This window comes from Chelonia mydas, chromosome 9, assembly GCF_015237465.2.
Source record: "Chelonia mydas isolate rCheMyd1 chromosome 9, rCheMyd1.pri.v2, whole genome shotgun sequence".
Classification (NCBI taxonomy): domain Eukaryota; kingdom Metazoa; phylum Chordata; order Testudines; family Cheloniidae; genus Chelonia; species Chelonia mydas.
Genome location: NC_057855.1, coordinates 86616290 through 86634689, shown reverse-complemented (window position 1 = coordinate 86634689; position 18400 = coordinate 86616290). Strand labels below are relative to the sequence as shown.

The following is an 18400-nucleotide window of genomic DNA, read 5'->3' as shown; positions in this document are numbered from 1 at the left end:
TCAATGCAGTGCAGGAGAAAGGATGACAATGCATTCCAGAACAGCCCTTTTTGACAGGGACTGGAAGAGGCTAGACCTCTTCGGTCACAAAGTATATTCTTTAGCTACCCTCCAGTTCCAAATGACTAATTATGAGGGACTCGTAGCCAAATATAACCATGTGAACGATTCCAAGTATCGTAAGTTCAGTCAACATCTCCCAGAAGAAAAACCGGAACAGTTCTGGGCACTGATGGCAGAAGGACAATTTCTGGCCTGTACAATGCTATAAGCCTTTCTGGATGCTGAGGACACTGCGACCTGCTCCATTGCAACATTTGTGGTGATGAAATGAGCCTCATGGCTCCATCTCTCAGGATTCCTCAGGGAGGTGCACAGCACTGTGGAAGATCTACCCTTTGAAGGATCTAAACTCCTTGCTGTGCACACTGATGAGTCTCTACATCCTTTACACCTCTACACCAGCGCTGCAGGGAAGACAGGGTAGATATCAGCCTGCCTCAAGATCTTGACCTCCACATTTCATCCCTCAACAGCATTATGATACACAATGCAGGCGACAGAGACCACCTCCAAGTGCAGACGGTCATAGGCACAAGCGACTATGCCCCACCCATCCACCTCCCAACAACAATTTTGGACATTTGGTTGAGGCCCCGAGATGCCTCTCTCTGCTCCAGTTGCTGCAATCATCTCCAGTAATCCATGAGTTTGGTGACCGTTTGACCCTGTTCTACCCATCATGGCGACAAATCACCTCCAACGAGTGGGTCTTGGAAATTGCCAGCAAGCGGTATTCTGCTCTGTTCCTCTCTCCCTCTCCATGTCCCTCTTCAGGGACCCTTCTCATGAACACCACCTTTGAGAAGAAATAAACAACTGTGACTTGAAGCCATAGAACTGGTCTTATTCCAACAGAGAGGGAAAAGATTTTATTCCCACTATTTTCTGATCCAGAAGAAATCTGTCGGGCGTAGACCTATCCTAGACGCAAGGAACCTCGACAAGTTGGTCAAACTACAACACTTCAAGATGGTCACACTGTCAGCACCAGCATAGGGGAGCTGGTTCTCGGCCCTCAACTTCCAAGATGCATACTTCCATTTCGCCATACACACTCCCACAGGCAGGTCTTCAGATTTGGCAGTCACATCTCCACTTTGAGAACCAGCCCATGGATCTCCACCAGGACTTGTCTCCAGCTACTTGGTGATATGGCTGTGGCATTCGTTGGGAAACGCCCCAGATTACATTTGAGCTGCCTGCAGGGATGGCTACATACCTCACCGACACAGCCTAAACAAACTGTTCTTGATAGCAATCAAGATCAAGGACTCATTAGACTGATGATGCAACCCTCAAATGTCTGCATGTCTCCCCTTCCTCTAACTACCACTGTCCTTGATACTGACGACCGACGCCTCATTACTTGGTTGGGGAGCACATCTGTAGATTCACATGGTACAGGCAAGTGATCCTCCTCAGAATCCATGTTGCTCATCAACCTCTTAGAATTAAATGCAGTCCACAATGCGCGCCAACATTTTCTACCAATAATCAGACAAAGGACCCTAAGTCTAGGTCACCAATTGTTGGGGTCACCTTCCTCATTACGTGGATGCACCCCATCCCTACACTTTCCAACCCTTTCCCCTGCTATTAAGAGTGCTCCACAAGATACAAGTGGAACGAGCCAGGGTCATCCTCATAGCCCCCACATGGCCACAACAGGTATATCTTTACCTCTTGTGCATGGTGGTCTGTCCACCAATCACCATGCAGTCGACTCCACACCACCTCTCCCAGGAGACAGGCCAGGTTCTCCATCCGAATCTAGAACTTCTCCATCCGAAGGCTTGGCTCCTTCATGGTTCCAGGATCCAGAGATAACCTGTTCGGAAGGAGTAAAAGAAATTCTTTTAAATAACAGATGCCCAACCAATTGATATATGTACCTATGGAAGTGGAAAAGGTACAAAAATATCCTATCAATTACCACTCCTTTACCACTGTATAATCATTCTGGATTACATCCTGGAACTCGAGATCCTGGAACATTCTGGATTACATCCTGGAACTCAAGGGATCGGGGCTATTCACAAGCTCTGTTCTGGCCGCCATTACTGCATTCCACTCCCAGATAGAGGGTCAGATGGTATTTACCCACCCAATGACAAAAAGATTCCTTAAAGGAATCCAAAACCTTTACACTGAAGTAGGAGACCCCACCCCACCGTGGGATCTCAGCCTCATTCTACGCTGTATTACCAGCCCCCATTTGAACCACAGGCAAGCTACTCCTACATGCTCCTATCCATGAAAATTGCAATTCTTGTGGCGATTACATCCGCCTGACCTACGTAGAAGACATGGTTCCCTCATGGCATCCCCCCCGCCATACTCCAAGCTTCTATGTAGATTAGGTCACATTACGTCCTCACTCAAAATTCTTACCCACAGTACTGTCCTCTTTCCATCTAAACCAACTAGCTAAACTTTCCTTCGTTCTTTCCCAAGCCACGTGGCAACCAGCACAAAGCCTCGCTACGTACCTTAGATGTCAGACAGGCACTAGCCTTCTACCTTGACAGAACCAAATCGTTCAGACAGTCACCACTTTTATTCCTCTGTATTGCCGAAAGATCAAAGGGTTTGGCCATATTCAAACAATGTCTTTCTAAATGGATCTTGGAGTGCATCTACCTCTGCTACCAACACCAAAATCTTCAGCCCGCATCTCGTGCTCACATGCACTCCACTCAATCGCTCTCCACATGGATAGTTTTTCTGAATAACATGCCGATTACTGCCAGTTGTAAAGGCAGCCACTTGGGTGTCCATGGACACCTTCAGTAATCTTTACACGATCACCCATGACACAGCATCAGACGCACTACCAAGACATACAGTCCTATCCTCCTGAGTAGCAATCACTCCGAAGCCCCAACCTTCCAACCAGGGGCACTGCTCTACAGTGACCTACTGTGGAGTATTTCTAGGAACACTACTTGAAGAAGAGAAGGCTACTCACCCTATACAGTAACTGAGGTTCTTTGAGATGTTTGTCCTTATGGGTGCTCCACTACCCACCCTCCTCCCCTCTGCTTCGGAGTTCATACATTGACTCTGTAGTAGAGAAGGAACTGAGGGCATTTGGACCACACAGCACTATATAGACGTTGCTACACAGGGTGAGTACCTTGTCTAATTGGATTATACATTGTGTCCAAGTCTGTTAGGACCAGATTGGAATTATATTACCATAGAGACTGGGAAAATATCTTAGATAATCATTAGCTACCGTTTAAGGAGCATCTCTTCATAAAATCTATCACACTGACACCTGGGGTTATACAATCACAAAGCATTGCTTTCTGGTGCTTGGAGTTAAGTCTGGAAGTTGTTTCAGGACAGTGGTTTAATCACTTTTTAATTAAGTACACTTTAACTTTCCTTAGGAAATATGCTGCTGCTAGTTAGTCTCTTGAAATGGGGATCTGCAGAAGCAATTAATCAAAGAAAAAGTAGATCACTTACCAGTTTTACTTGTTTTATCTTTTACATATGCACACTGGTCTCTCCCTTCACTTTTAGATTTTTTTTTTTAGAGGCAGAAATAAAGTAGATACTAGTTATTTTTGTGGGGTAATAGTTTAGCATTTTACAGTTACTGGTTCTGTAATGTTCTGATAGTTCCTTGGCTCATGAGCTTGGTGTATAACTCTGTGATTACGTGGCCCTTCTGTTAATTTAGCTCTGGTTATACTAAATATTTTTGTTGTCTGGGGGGTTTTATTCTAGTTTTTTATGAAAAAAAAATGGTCAGTGGAACATTAGCTCAATATATTTATTATTTTTGTGCAAGGAATGTCAATAAATTCCACTAGATGAATGCTTGCTCTGTGCATAGCAAAATTGAATTGACAAGTAAATGTAAATTTTTGGGCCAAATAGTGAGTTGTACCCGTTTACGCCGGCAGAGAACTGGGCTCTGTCTGGTTGAACAAACCTTTTTTTAATCCTTCAGTTTATCTGTATTCTATACTGTTATATTCTAATCAACAATATAAAAATACGTAATTTTTTTATAGTTATAATGGTGGCTAACGTTTGAAGATATTTTTGTGTTTGTAGGATAGTGGAGATTATCCACTTACCATGGCTGGTCCTCAATGGAAGAAGTTCAAATCCAGTTTTTGTGAGTTCATTGGAGTATTGGTCCGACAGTGTCAATATAGTATCATATATGACGAATATATGATGGATACAGTCATTTCACTGCTTACAGGACTATCGGACTCACAAGTCAGAGCATTTCGACACACTAGCACACTGGCAGGTCAGCATCTTTTTATTTACTCAGCTTCGGTATACATTTTCTTTTCAGTTTTCAGTGTTATCGGAGAAGAGACTGTTTTTGTAAAACTTTTTGAATATTCGGTATTCAGCTTGGTATTCAGGAATATTTTGTTGCATTGGGTTTAGTCATTTCATTTTCTGTTTAATTATTCAGTTTTGTATTCTGGATCAGTTTTTTTTTAGTTCTAGTTTTTATAGTTTTTTAAATTTTTAGTATTAAAATGTTCCCTGGAAAGAATTCTCTTGCTGCTCTGATTATCTATATTACTTAGAGCATTTGTTGCTTTATATCAATGGATACGGAACTAATAAATAAAAATGAACTATGTTAAAGTTAACCTTACAGATTTTGTATCTTTTAAAATGCTGACAATGTTCTCCTTTATCCTTTGCAAGTAAAAATGTTTTGTTACGACCCTAAACATCTCCCGCTATCAGAATATAGTTTTTAAAATTGAGTATCCTTGTCTTCTCACTGTTTTTACTTGCAGAAAAAGCTACTGTGCTTTAATTGAAGTCCTATCATAACATCAGTCTATGAATGCATTGTTTTCATTTAAAAGTTTAAAGAATTTTTAACCATAAATCAGCCACTGATAAAACATTTTAAATATTCTTATGAAATAATCCATACTTCCTTTGGCATGTTTTTTGAATATATTTATTAGATTAAAATCTGTCCCTTGTGAAGACAGTGTAACAGGCTGTTAGTGTTTTGAATAAAACAACCTGATACTTCTCAGAAAGGGTTAATTGAGTTATGATGGCTTAAATGAAGGTGGCGTCTTACACCATGCAGATCGCAGGCAAGTGGGAGAGGCTTTCTAAAAAGAGGGCAGCTAGAAGTGGCCAAATCTGAGGAGGTTTAAGATTAATTTTGTATTGTGATGGTGGTAAATTTGATCTCATTAAAACCAAATCCCAGGGACGAGTTTGGACTCTATTTTTGACCAGGTTGGTGATGGAAACTTTTAGAAGTTAAACTAACTAGTTCTTATTTGGAGGTAAACGTCACAATCTACTTTATTTGGTTATTCAGTCACTTGTATATTCAAGGCATATGGTCAGTGGAATAGAACACCATGACATAGCCCATTGGCTCCTGCTGTCAGATTGGTGCTGAGACACTGTCAAAGTATTTATGATAAAGAAGCAAAAACATAAACCTGTATTACTGTCCAGAGAAGACATTGGTCCTGTCACATCCTTTTGCAATTACTTTACTTGTATTGGTTTCAGAGTAGCAGCCACGTTAGTCTGTATCCGTAAAAAGAAAAGGAGTACTTGTGGCACCTTAGAGACATCCGATGAAGTGAGCTGTAGCTCACGAAAGCTTATGCTCAGATAAATTTGTTAGTCTGTAAGGTGCCACAAGTACTCCTTTTCTTTTTACTTGTATTATACCCTATCATTGATGTAAATTCAGTTACTTGGAGTCTAATCTTGCAGTCTGTAAGTAGTACTCCCACTGAAGTAAATGGGCGTAGGGTCCAAATAAATGCTGTAGGAATTATCCCATTTGTACGTTAATTTAGATCAGTGGTTTTCAACCTTTTTTTCATTTTCGGACCCCTAAAAAAATTTGAACGGTGAGTGTGGACTCCTTTGGAAATCTTAGACATAGTCTGCGAACCACAGGTTGAAGACCACTGTTCTGTGGTAACAGCAACCTTTCACAGATCCTTTAGACATAGTTTGTGGACCCCGAGGAGTCCACGGACCACAGGTTGAAAGCCACTGATTTTAAATAGAGTAAAGTGATCATTTTAAATTATGGCCCTGATTCTGTAGCCCTTACTCCATATTAGTAGCTGCATACATGTCAGTGGAACTACTTTTGTAAAGTAAGTAGTAGGATCTGTATTATTGATACATGCACTCTGTTTAAAGTAGGAATAGCCAACAATCATGGTTTAGTTGGTCTGAAGTGATTCTAACATCTAAAAATAGCTGCAACCTCATGGGATTTCTCCATTCCTTAAAGGTCACAGAATGCCACGTTATTCAGACCTCAAAGTTCTTCCGCACCTCTTTGTGCTAAAGTTCCTCAACCTATTGCCCTCTGTAGCGGGGTGTTGCAGGGCCTTCTGCCCCTGCTGTGCTGACAAAGTCACTCAGAGATCCTGGAGTTCAGTAACCACTGGTGCCATTTATTGACGGGTTGTGCTCCCACCACCTTTTCAGCATACACAGCTTGGGTTCTAGTGTCTGCACCCAGGAGGGAAGAGCTGTCACTCTGCTTCTACTCCCTTGCTCCTCCTTTCCCCCGGCTTCCTTCCTCCCAGCCTTTTATATAGCCCCAGTCTATTGGTGTCTCTCATTCACCAATTAGGCACAGATTTCCTCTAGCCAGCTCCAATTTACTTCCCTTAATGGGAGCTGGCGTGACAGAAGGCTGTCAGCAATTCTTCCCAGCACCCTGTCACACCCTCCTTCAGTGATATCTACTCAAACATTCTTACTCCCCTTCCTGCAGTGTTTACTTGTAATATACCATTTCATCCCCGACCTTTGTGTGTTTTGGCCCTGACATTATTACAAAAGTTATGGTGGGGCTAAATATATTGCCGATCGTCTCTGGTTTAGTGACTAGACATACTTGGTTATTTTCTGCTAAATGGAGAATAGTTTACCAAAGGCAAATTTCATTTTAAATTATATACTGTATTTTGGTCAGGTATTTGGTTTCTCATTAGCTAATGCTGTTATGCTATTTCTGTAAATAAAACACAAGAATCCTAAAAGAAAGCTTTATTTTGTAAAGAACACTGTGATTGTGGGGATGAGAAAAACCCAGTACAGTAACGACTCTGATTTTGGCACAGAAATTTTTAATAAATTTCACGGCAGAAGTGGGGGGGGGAAAAGGATAAGTCACAGAAGGGTCACCAAATAATGTAGTTCTCGCTACCTCAACATATACGAGCATATAATGGGGTAAGGCCCAGGAGCAGGGATTGGAGAGGGAGCTCTCTCCACATTCTCCCTGCAGGGGTCTGTGACCTTGTGCACGGGGTTGGAGCACCACTGAGTTTTGGCCCATCCATCCTTCTGTCTCAAACTATGGAGGGACGGATGGTCCAAATCTGAGTGGCGTTCTGACCTAGTGCATAGGGTCACAACGCCACTCAGTTTGGGGCCTAATCAAATGTGTTTTTACAGCCATTTCCAAGATTGCACAGATTTTATTCATATTCATGATTTCTGTGACCTCCATGAGAAAATCATAGTCCTAACTTTCTGTGACCTCCTTTTGATAGAGAAATTCTAACTTGTTTTTTGGAGGTTGAGTGATTGAGCAGTGGACTGTATTAACTAATTTAATGGTGGAGTCCTCTTAATTTAATGTTTCCGAGGCAACACATTTTAACATTTATATATGATCAGCTAAATGAAATAAGGCTCTGTTACATAAATGTATATGTTGGAGTTCAGAGATCACAATGATGGACTTAATATGAAAAAGTAAGTAGAATAAAATAAAATAGCTAATTATTGAGTAAAAATGTGAGGGCATTTTTTCCACAAGTTTGTCTTCTCTGAGCTTTTTATGCATTACTTGTGTTGCTAACCAATTTGAAAAAATAATACAGTTCGAGTAATTTTTTATTTTTCTACGTTAGTTATCAGCAAAATTATGCTTTTATTTAAATAAAAGTCTGCAATTTTTATGGATGTCTTGAAGTTTAAAACAGATGTAGTGAAGATATTCACAACGCTTTAATATATGCAGCAATTGTATTTACAAGCGGTACTGGAGTATTTTACTTTAATATAACTCATTTGTTTTCATCTTTGTTACAAAGGTAACTTTTAAAATCAGTTCTGACTTTTTACTTTTTTTTGTAGCTATGAAGCTGATGACTGCTTTAGTGAATGTGGCATTAAATCTTAGCATTAACATGGACAATACACAACGGCAATATGAAGCAGAGCGAAATAAAATAATTGGAAAACGAGCTAATGATAGGCTGGAACTTTTGCTACAGAAGAGGAAGGAGGTTAGAGCAATTGTTAAATATTTCTAGTTGCTGTGCATAATGGGATGAAGGAGAGAAAATTTTGATGAAATTACAACAATTAATCTTGTATGAATCTGTTTTTGCAAAGGAATTTTTTTTTGCCATTTTGCTGCTGCTTTAAATTGCACAAAAGGTCAAATATTATTTTGCTAAACACTTAAACATGCTTGTGTTATAAAAGCTAGAAGGTCAGAAGACATACATGGGATACATCACATTTAATCTCTTAGTTCAAATTGAGCTCAGCTAGGTAATGAACAAAATTTACCATCCACTGACTGCTCTTTTTAATCGAGGGTAAAGAAGTAGGTTATCTCAATGTAATAAACAGATGCCCTTGTCACAATCACAAAAAACAATCTCAGCAGAAAGTCCCTTGAACTGTTTTCTTGACCATAGAAGTTGTCCTGTCTGAAGTCAAAGTTGAGGTAAAGCTGTTAACTTAAGCTGTCTCTATCATTTCCTTTCTGTACATAGGAAACTCTCTGCTAATTTACTGCTGTCGGCATAGCACTTTTCATGATTGCCATTTTTAATGTTTAAAATGGCAATCTTCTCACCCATATGTTAAAAATATTCTAGGTGATAAAAACAGAAAAATGTTTTAATTTTTCTTTTCACCCTGTATGTAGTTATTTACTAATTTTAGTTATTTTAGATTGAACAATGGAAATATACTATTAGATATTACTAGTAAGATGGTCTCATGTTTGTCTTCCAAAGAGCTTCCATTTATGGCCCTGACCCTTTGAAGGTTACGCATGTATAGTCCTGTTCAATTCAGTGGGACTACTTGTGTTTACAAGATTAGGTCTTGAATAGACAGCACACAGGTTCCAAAAGGGAAAGGATGTAAGAATTGAGACTGCCCTGGCTTATTTTGCCCCATGTATGTTTGGTTTTTAGACTTTCTCTGTCAGCCTTTTATAGCTTTGATTAATTCATCTGTTTTCCTTCTGATTGTGTGTTTTGTAGCTTCTGCTCTAAATTTAAGCTCCTTGTCCTTGCCCTTATAGCTCTGCACATTTCTTCTCTTCTGTTCACCCAAGATCCACAGCTAACTGGGTCCTTCATTTGTGTTTTGCTGTTTTGTCTATGCTTTCTTCCACTTTATCTCTGTACGTGGAAGCTGGACGGTTTTTTGCCTCCATCATTTCTAATATCCCACTCTTTCTTGAAATTTATTTCTTCAGAGGTCCCTCATTCAATTTCCCTTTTTTCCTCCAGTGAAGCAATAGGGAGAGGGTTAAAACAATGAACGCCAGATGTGGAGAAACAGTACATTTAATTTAAATTACTGTTTTCTCCAAACAAAATGATTAGACAAAAGGAATTTACTAAAGGTTAGAATGCCTTTGTAAGAGGGGAGGAAAACATTTAGTCTCTTTTCTAGTTGTCAACTTTGTAGTTATTGACATGCTGTAATATTTAAAGTGTCTAAAATATTGAGGCATGATGCTGAAAACTGGCACTTACAGATGTTCGCTGCAGAGTAGACTGAACTGTCAAAACAATTTTTGAATCAGTTTTCTTTTTAGTAGAATCTGTCATGTAAGACTCAAATACAATAATAAACTACAAAAAATGCATGTGGTGCACTCCCTCTAGTACCAAAATCATTTACAGTACTCACATTTTACAATAATCATTTGGTGATTATGTAATCTATTTGTTTTCAGCTTCAAGAAAATCAGGATGAAATAGAAAACATGATGAATGCAATATTTAAAGGTGTTTTTGTGCATAGATACCGGTAAGTGTACTTGTTCTGTAATTCGTAGCTTTGTAAACTTTTTTGGGTTTGTTGTAAATACTTTACCTTTCAACTTTACCTTTTTGTTTCCCCCTTGCAGAGATGCAATCGCTGAAATACGAGCTATCTGTATTGAAGAGATCGGAATATGGATGAAAATGTATAGTGATGCCTTTCTTAATGACAGCTATTTAAAATATGTAGGTTGGACTATGCATGATAAGGTAAGCTGTGTGTTTGAACAGTGCTGTTTGTACCCACAAGTTATTTTTTGGGGAAAAATCAGCTTCCCTATTTTCAAATTGCTAGACTCAGAATTAGCTTTTGAGCAGAGAGAAAACCAATTAAAAATTAATATATTCAGTCTGTGATCCTATTTATACTGAAACTAGTGGCTCAACTATTGAGGTCTAGTAGTACATTAGTGCAATATATATATTCAACTCATCCAATTGTGTGTGAATAATATAGCACCATATCAGCCAAAATTTTCACAATTTCCATAAAGTTAAGCACATTCACTTACATTTTCAAAAGTGAGCAGTGATTGTGGATGCTTCCATTTAAGTGTCCAACTTGACATCTCTAAAAGGGCCTGATTTTCAGAGGGTTGGTTCCACACACTTTATAAAAATCGGGTCACTTTAAGCCATCTCAAGTTGGACACCCTAAAATTGCTAGTCGCTTTTGGAAACTGTAGGTCTCAATTTATGTGGCTAAATATGGATTCAGGTGGCCTAATTTTTCAGAGGTGTTGAACACCCTCAACTCCTATTGAAGTCTGGGAATGGTAGGTACTTAGTACCTCATATGTGGGTGTAGGTGCCTAACTTAGGTACCCAAGTTTTAACATTTTGATCATGGTATATGGAATTTATATATTCATAGTCCTATTGTAAAATAGGGAATGTAGATATGAGTGTTAGTTTAAACATTTTCTTGGTTTTTGGTTTATAGTATAAATACTACATCAGTGCAGTTTAGTTTTTAAATAATTAATCTTGTTGTTTTTAAAAGAAAAAACTTTCCTGTCATATAAGAACTAATTGAGTTCATAATATCTCTGAATCTATTATTTTATTTCACAACATGGATTAAAATTGTACAAATTTCTTATGAATTTATTTTTTAAAGTTTGATCGGGTAAACAATAGAGATTTTATTGGAGTCATTCTCATCACATATGTTTTTTAAAAAGTAGATCATATATATTTTTGATACAAGTTTAGATATCAAACATATTAAAGGAACTATCAACCATAAGAAAATACTTTAATCTTTTAAAATGCGTGTTTAGTCAGTATGTTCAACACTGACTTCCTTTCTGTAATTTTCAGCTTCTTTATCACATTGATTATGACCTTGGATTATGCTCACTGTTTCAGTTTCTCTGGCTGATGCTATTTGCTTGCTGTGGTAATTGAACAGTTTTGCTAGTTGCAATAGTACTAATCTGCTTTCTGCATCAGAGTAAAATTTAAATTTCAGGAGAGTTTGTCTGAGCCCATGTTTTTGGCTTTCTGCTGTGGAAAAACTTGGTACTTATTTTTTAGTTGCTAGTTTGTATTGAGATGCAAAAGCACTGTGTGGAATACTACACTACAATGAACATCTTAAGCACTAAAATTCTTCAAGTGATTGCACATGTGCATTCCACTCTTGGTGTACACGCGTCCCGTGCACAGTCACTGGAAATTTTTCCATCAGTGGTACCTGTCGGGGTGGCTCAAGCACCCGGTGCTGCTGTGTGCCTTTAGCACCAGTAAAGTGCACAACTAACGTTGCACCCCATTCTTGCTATCAGTGATGGTCGTTGGAATTGCTGTTTTTGCATTCACAAGGTCTCCGTGGACTTTTCTCTGTATATTGTAAGTAGTTAGTGAGTGTGGTTAGTAATTAAGTAGCTAGTTTTTGGTGTTTGTTGGTTTTTCACCTGATCGTTGGTGCTGAGGGATGACTTAGTCACTGGGCTTCAAGCCCTGTGTTTCCTGCAACAAGGCTATGCCCCTGAGTGACCCACACTGAAGCTGCCTGAAGTGCCTGAGGGAAGCTTATATTGGGGATCATTGCCAAATCTGCAAGGATTTTAAGCCTTGCACAAAGAAGGGTCAGGAGGCCAGGCTAAAGTTTCTGCTCATGGAGATGACACTGAGACCTCCATCTGAGCCAGGCTGGTCAGACTCAGCACTGAGTGCCTTGGCATAAGGAAGGAGTGCTCCTCCTACCATATCAGAGTCCTGGCACTGATCATTATCCCCAGTGCCTAGAAAAAGGCATAAGAAACAGGCTGACAAAAGGGAGCAATCCTGGACACCGAAGACTGCCAGGCACTGGGGATCAGAGTAGAGTGCGGTCTAAATCCAGTCACTGGTCTGCCTTGGTATGGCGGAAGCTGACACCATTGACTCTGGCACCTACGCAGGTACCATCGAGTCTGGAGCCAGAAGGGGATTCAATATTGGTGGCACCGCACTGTACCGATACTATCTCAGTACCAACTACACCAGTGACATTTGCGGCTGCCAGGGATCTCCTCTCGTTGTCAGTACTGATTTCACTGGCATCACAAAAGTCATCGTCGGTGCTGGTGGGCATGGTGGAACCAGCTGTGTTGTTACAACACTTGGTACTGTGCCAGCCTCACATGTCCTAGATGATTTGCCATTCAGTAATGTCAAAGGGAAAACCTGCAATTCTTGCCATGGCAATGATCGCTGGCATTATCTGGAATGGCCCCTGTGGTCGGTGGAAGAAGACTCATCCTCTTGCAAGTCAGAGATTGGGTCCTACTCTTCCAGCTCTCCACTACTCGCTACTCCTCGAGACCTCTCCATGGATCCAGTCACAGCAGTACCATCGAGTGGTTGGTCAGGAGGCCAGTGGGAGCCTGTGCTGGTACAATGGCCCCTTTGGAATCTGTGGGTGTTTCTCCCAGTTTCTAGGGTGTATTCAAGGTGCTCTTATTCAGTGGCCTTGGAAAGGCGTGTCACCTTCCCACTGTGCAGTACCTGTTTCGGACTCCAGTACTGGGCTCCAAGAGCCAGCTCACAGGGACCCTGCAGATGAAGAAGAGCGCGCAGCCAATGCTGGCTTCCTCTTCTGTGGACAGGGCAGTATCAGGAAGGGGCATGTTGCCTTCCCCAGGTTATTGTAAGGCATACCAAGAGTTGTTAGACGGTAACCTTAAATCTGGGTGTTCAGATGGAGGTAGTAAAAGAGTCCTCACACTGCCTGGTTGACATTCTAGCTGCTGCAGGTCTTTCCAGAGTGGCCCTGCCTCTCAATCAGGCCATTGTGGACCCAGTTAAGAATCAGTGATAGACCCCTGCATCCCTTCCCTCCACTTGAAAAATACTAAGTACCTGCCCAACGCTATGAGTTCCTCTACACCATCACCCTTCCGGGGTCCCTTGCAGAGGGAGAGAGAAAGGCAAGGACAACAGGGTGCAATCCATAATGAGAGAGAGAGGCAAGAACAATAGGGTGCAATTTCAAAATCAGAGGACTCAAAAAAGCTAAACCTATTTGGTAAGAAAGTTTAGTCTACCAGGGGGTTATGACTCAGCACTGTAAACCAGCAGATCCCAGTGGACAGGTCTGATTTCAACTTTTGGGACTTCATGCAGAAATTAAAAGACTCGTTTGCACAAGAGGCTAGTTAGGAGTTCTCCTTGTTGGGTCCATGGCTTCTGTAGTGACTATGCATAGGAGTTCCTAGTTATGGTCCTCTAGGCTTCCACAGGAGGTCCAACAGATTGTTCAGGACCTGCCCTTTGAGGGATTCTCAACTCTTTTCAGAGCAGACGGAGGCAAAGCTCCATGACCTAAAGGACTCAAGGGTGACCCTAAAGTCCCTTGGCTTCTACACCCCAGCCCCTTCCAGGAAACCCTGTGACCACAACAATCTCTCTGGTACTCTGCCCTGGCTACCTGTCAGGACTTGCAGAGAGAATGAAATATGGGTTATAGGCGTAGCCTGCCACCCCTTTCTACCTCTGCATCAATGCCTGTCCCACCCAGACATCCAGGGGGTTCTAAGCAGATGTTTTGGGATGTGCAAGGATTCTGTACTAGTTCCCATGATGCGAGCCACCCCCCACCCCCACCCCCCTTTTTTTTTAATTTGCAAACCACCTTTTTTCTTCGAGAGATGTCCCTGTAGGTGCTCCACTCCAGGTGAAGGTGCGTCTCTGCCCCTTTGCTCAGAGAGTTTTGCAGCAGTGCTTGTACGGGTTGCACGTGTGCTGTTGGCACCTCAGTAGCGCGCAACCCTGGACTCCTGAGTTCCTCAACTGTCCCCGGCCTGAGAAGGAGCTCAACAGTCCCTCTGAAAACCTTTGGGTTTTTTTTCAAATAGATAGTAGTTTAAATTAGTAAATAAGGGTAGTTTAGATGAGTTAAGTTTCAGTTGTTACCCTTTCGTCCCGTTTAAAAAATAATAATAATTTTATATCCTGTAGCTTAGTTAGTGGTAGTTAGGAAAATGCCTGATTCACCAGGTTTTAAAAGATGCACGATGTGCAGAGTGGCGATGCTTATCTCAGATGGACATGCTCAATGTGTCCGTTGCTTGGGGGAATCTCATATTCCCCAGAAATATGTCCATTGTAATAAACTTAAAGCTAGGGCCAGAAAAGATAGCGACCAGCGGCTTAAACTCACCCTAATGGAAAAGTCCCTCAGACCAGCCTCCAACCCTGGACAGGAGTCATCATCTCGTCAGAGGTCACAGGTCTCCTCACCGCCTAGATCCTCTAAGGAGAAAAAACTGGTGAAAAAGTGGCCAGCTTCCTCACCTCACAGAGAGCAGACCACCGCAAAATGGCTGCTGACCAAATCGCTCTCATCAGTGCCATCCGCTCTGTGGCTCAGCACAAACAACACTCCAGGCACTGCTGGCACCAACCACGAGGCTAATGGCTCTAAGTTGCCTGCCTCCACCATGACACTGTCAGTAATGCCAAAGGAGACAGTAATGACCATTGCTCCTATTCCCAGCAATGACAGCGCCACCACAATTTACTTCGGCACCGACTCAGCGCACCATGCCACCGCTCCAATCAGCACCATGCTCCTTGGAATGGATGCTCTCGGCACCATCCCGTTTCCTGCATCATAAAGATTCGGTGGTCTCCCCAACTCCAGAATCCCCTCTGTTAGGCACTGATGGCTCACTGAGGCCCATGGTACCACATCGTCCGCTCTCTCCGATACCATCACAGTTCTCCAGTGATGAAGATGATGAGGTTGAAGGGGTATTCTCCCCACACCATTCTTTCCTGATCAGGACCCCGATTACTGCTAGACCATCACGATCACAGTCCTCATGTTCTCATGATGTACCACCTTGGTATGGTCACCTATGGATGGGACCACTCGTGCCCTTCCTCAGTCACTGGCCATACTGGAGTCCTTGGGGTTTTATAGAAGGCACCATAGGAGGCACCACAGTCCATGTAGGGAAGACACCAGATCCTCACTTCCACCTTTGGGGGCTGTAGCGGTGGACACATGAGAGGAGCTCAGGATTCAACAGGAAGAGGACATGGCTCCTGACACCTCACCAACTAATAATAATTCAACTTCCTCACCAGAACGAGGCTGTTATACCTCCACCACCAACCACTGCAGATGACTTTACCCACTTTCAGGACCTGTTCAAAAGAGTGGCTAATGAGCTTAAGATCTTTTGGAGGAAGTGTTGGAAACTCAGCATGAGTTAACCAATATCTTACAGACATCATCCTTCTCCGCGATAGCTTTTCCCATTAATGGGGCCATCATGTACCCGCCAAGACTGTGTGGCAAACTCCAGCCACAATACCCCCAACCTGCAAGAGGGTGGACCGAAAATATGTTTCCTCCAAGGGATCAGAGTTCCTCTTTTCACACCCAGCACCCAACTCACTGGTAGTGGAAGCGGCCAGTCGAAGGAGCAAACAACACTTTTGGTCCACTTCTTCTGATAAGGAGAGTAGGAGGTTGGATCTATTCGGGCACAATGTATACTTTTCTACGCTACAATTTTGGGTGGCGAATTATGCAACGTTACTTCCCAAATATGACCACAAGAATTATGGTAAATTTATGGAATTTACTAATGACATTCCCAGGAAAAGAGACAAATTAAAATCTCTGGTCTCTGAAGGACAGATGATTTTGCGCACGGCTCTACAGGCTGCACTGGATGCTGCTGACACGGCCGCCAGGTCCACCGCTACAGCTGTAGTCGTGTGCCAAGCCTTGTGGTTCAGTTCCTCATCATTCCCATGGGAGATGCAAAATACTGTCAAAGATCTCCCTTTTGATGGAGAAAAACTATTTTGCAGCCAAAACCAATGAAGTGCTGCACACCATGAAAAATTCACCCTCTGGTCCCTGGACATCCATACACCTGCCACAAGAAGCAGACAATACAGATATCAACCGTATCAACAACCTAGATGTCCGTCCTACACAAAGCAACACCAAAGCCCATACAACCAACAACAACAGCCACAACAGAGGCAAAGACCACAGCAGCGACGACCTCCACGACCACCAGCGGCATCTCAACCTACTTCCTTCAGTAAGCAAATTTGAAGTCTTGGTTGAGTGTCTGGAAGACCTCTTACCCGTTTCAGCACTTACTCCATCCATCCAAGTTTTTGGAGACCGTTAGCCACCCAATTGGGGTAGAATGGGATCAATCACCACAGACAAATTGGCCCTGGAAGTCATCAGATTGGGCTATGCCATTCCTTTCCTGCCTACACTCCTTCCCCATACTCCCCGTCTCTCTTCAGGGACCCCTCTCACAAACACTTATGCCAAGAGGTAGAACATCTCCTTCAATTAGGGGCAGTGGTGACTGTCCCTGCTCAGCACAGAGGGAAGGGATTTTACTCCCTCTATTTTAATACAAAACAAAGTGGGGGGCGGGGGTTGCAACCCATCCTTGATTTCATGCATCTGAACAAGTTTGTGAGAACGCACAGTTTTGGGATGGTCACTTTGACGACAATAATACCGGCACTGATATTAAGGCATCTTAATAGCCCCCACATGGCTAAGACAAGTGTGGTATCCATATGTTACACAGATGTCGGCATGGACCCCGATCACACTCCCTCTCCAGACAGATCTACTGACACAATGGGAAGGCTAATTACAACATCCCAAGGTGGGAATGCTACATGTGAAGGCCTGACTCCTCCATGGCTCTGATGAGGAGCTAGATTGCTTTGAACACATCCAGCGAGTGCTACTACACAGCAGAAAACAGACTACACGCAATACTTATCTCCATAAGTAGAAAAGATTTATTGCATGGTGTGTCGCTAGACAAACTGTTGCAACATCTGCACCTCTTCGAATGGTTCTTGACTACCTTTTAGATTGAAACCATCCGCTCTATTCCTCAGCTCAGTTAAGGTATATCTTGTGGCTTTCACTGCCTTTCACCAAAAAATCCATTGACACCGCAGTCTTTGCTCACCCAATCACAAAACGATTCCTTAAGGGCATCCAAACCCTTTTATCCGGATGTGAGACCACCTACGCAACCATGGGACTTAAACTTGGTCCTAACAGCCCTCAGGCATAAACCCTTCAAACCTCTAGCAAACTGCTCCCTACTACACCCATCCACGAAGGTGGCGTTTCTGCTCCTTTCAAGGCTGCAGTCTGGGTTCCATCACGGACACCTTTCTGCTATCCTGGACTGGATAGCTTTATTATGCTTTCCTCCCAATCCAAGTCCTACACACAGCACTATTAAAGATGAAGTGGGACCACGCCTGGGTTTTATTATTGTCCACTCTGCTAGACCTCTGTGGTGACTCCAGTCTTGTTCCTGTTGCACCTGGATTTGATGTTTCAGGAACACAGTGAGCTGCTCCACCCAAACCTGAGTTCCATTCCTTTAATGGCCTGGAACGGTGGTGGGCAGCCTGAAGCCGATGGGTAATCTGCTGGCGGGCTGCAAGACAGTTGGTTTACATTGACTGTCTGCAGGTATGGCCACCTGCAGCTCCTAATGGTCACGGTTCGCCATTCCTGGCCAAGGGGAGCTGCAGGAAGTGGCGCGGACCACAGCGAACCCCAGCCACTGGGAGCTGCAGGTGGCTGTGCCTGGCGGACAGTCAGTGTAAACGAATGGTCTTGCGGCCTGCAAGCGGATTACCCTGACGGGCTGCAGGTTGCCCACCGCTGGCCTAAAAGCTCCCTGGCTAAATCCCTGAGAACAGATTTGTTTGGAGCGAGTTCGCCAGGTCTTACTAAGCAG

General features: G+C 42.6%; 1 protein-coding gene across 5 annotated transcripts in view; it reads left to right on the top strand.

Moving 5' to 3' along the window:
• Nucleotides 1-18400, top strand: part of STAG2 (stromal antigen 2) — a 182683-nt gene that overhangs the window by 91675 nt on the left and 72608 nt on the right. For all 5 annotated transcript variants that reach the window (XM_037908707.2, XM_037908708.2, XM_043522951.1 and 2 more), the window contains 4 exons: nt 4135-4339; nt 8209-8360; nt 10061-10134; nt 10235-10358. In XM_037908707.2, coding sequence (XP_037764635.1) covers nt 4135-4339; nt 8209-8360; nt 10061-10134; nt 10235-10358 — 555 coding nt within the window. The remainder of the gene's footprint in view (nt 1-4134; nt 4340-8208; nt 8361-10060; nt 10135-10234; nt 10359-18400) is intronic.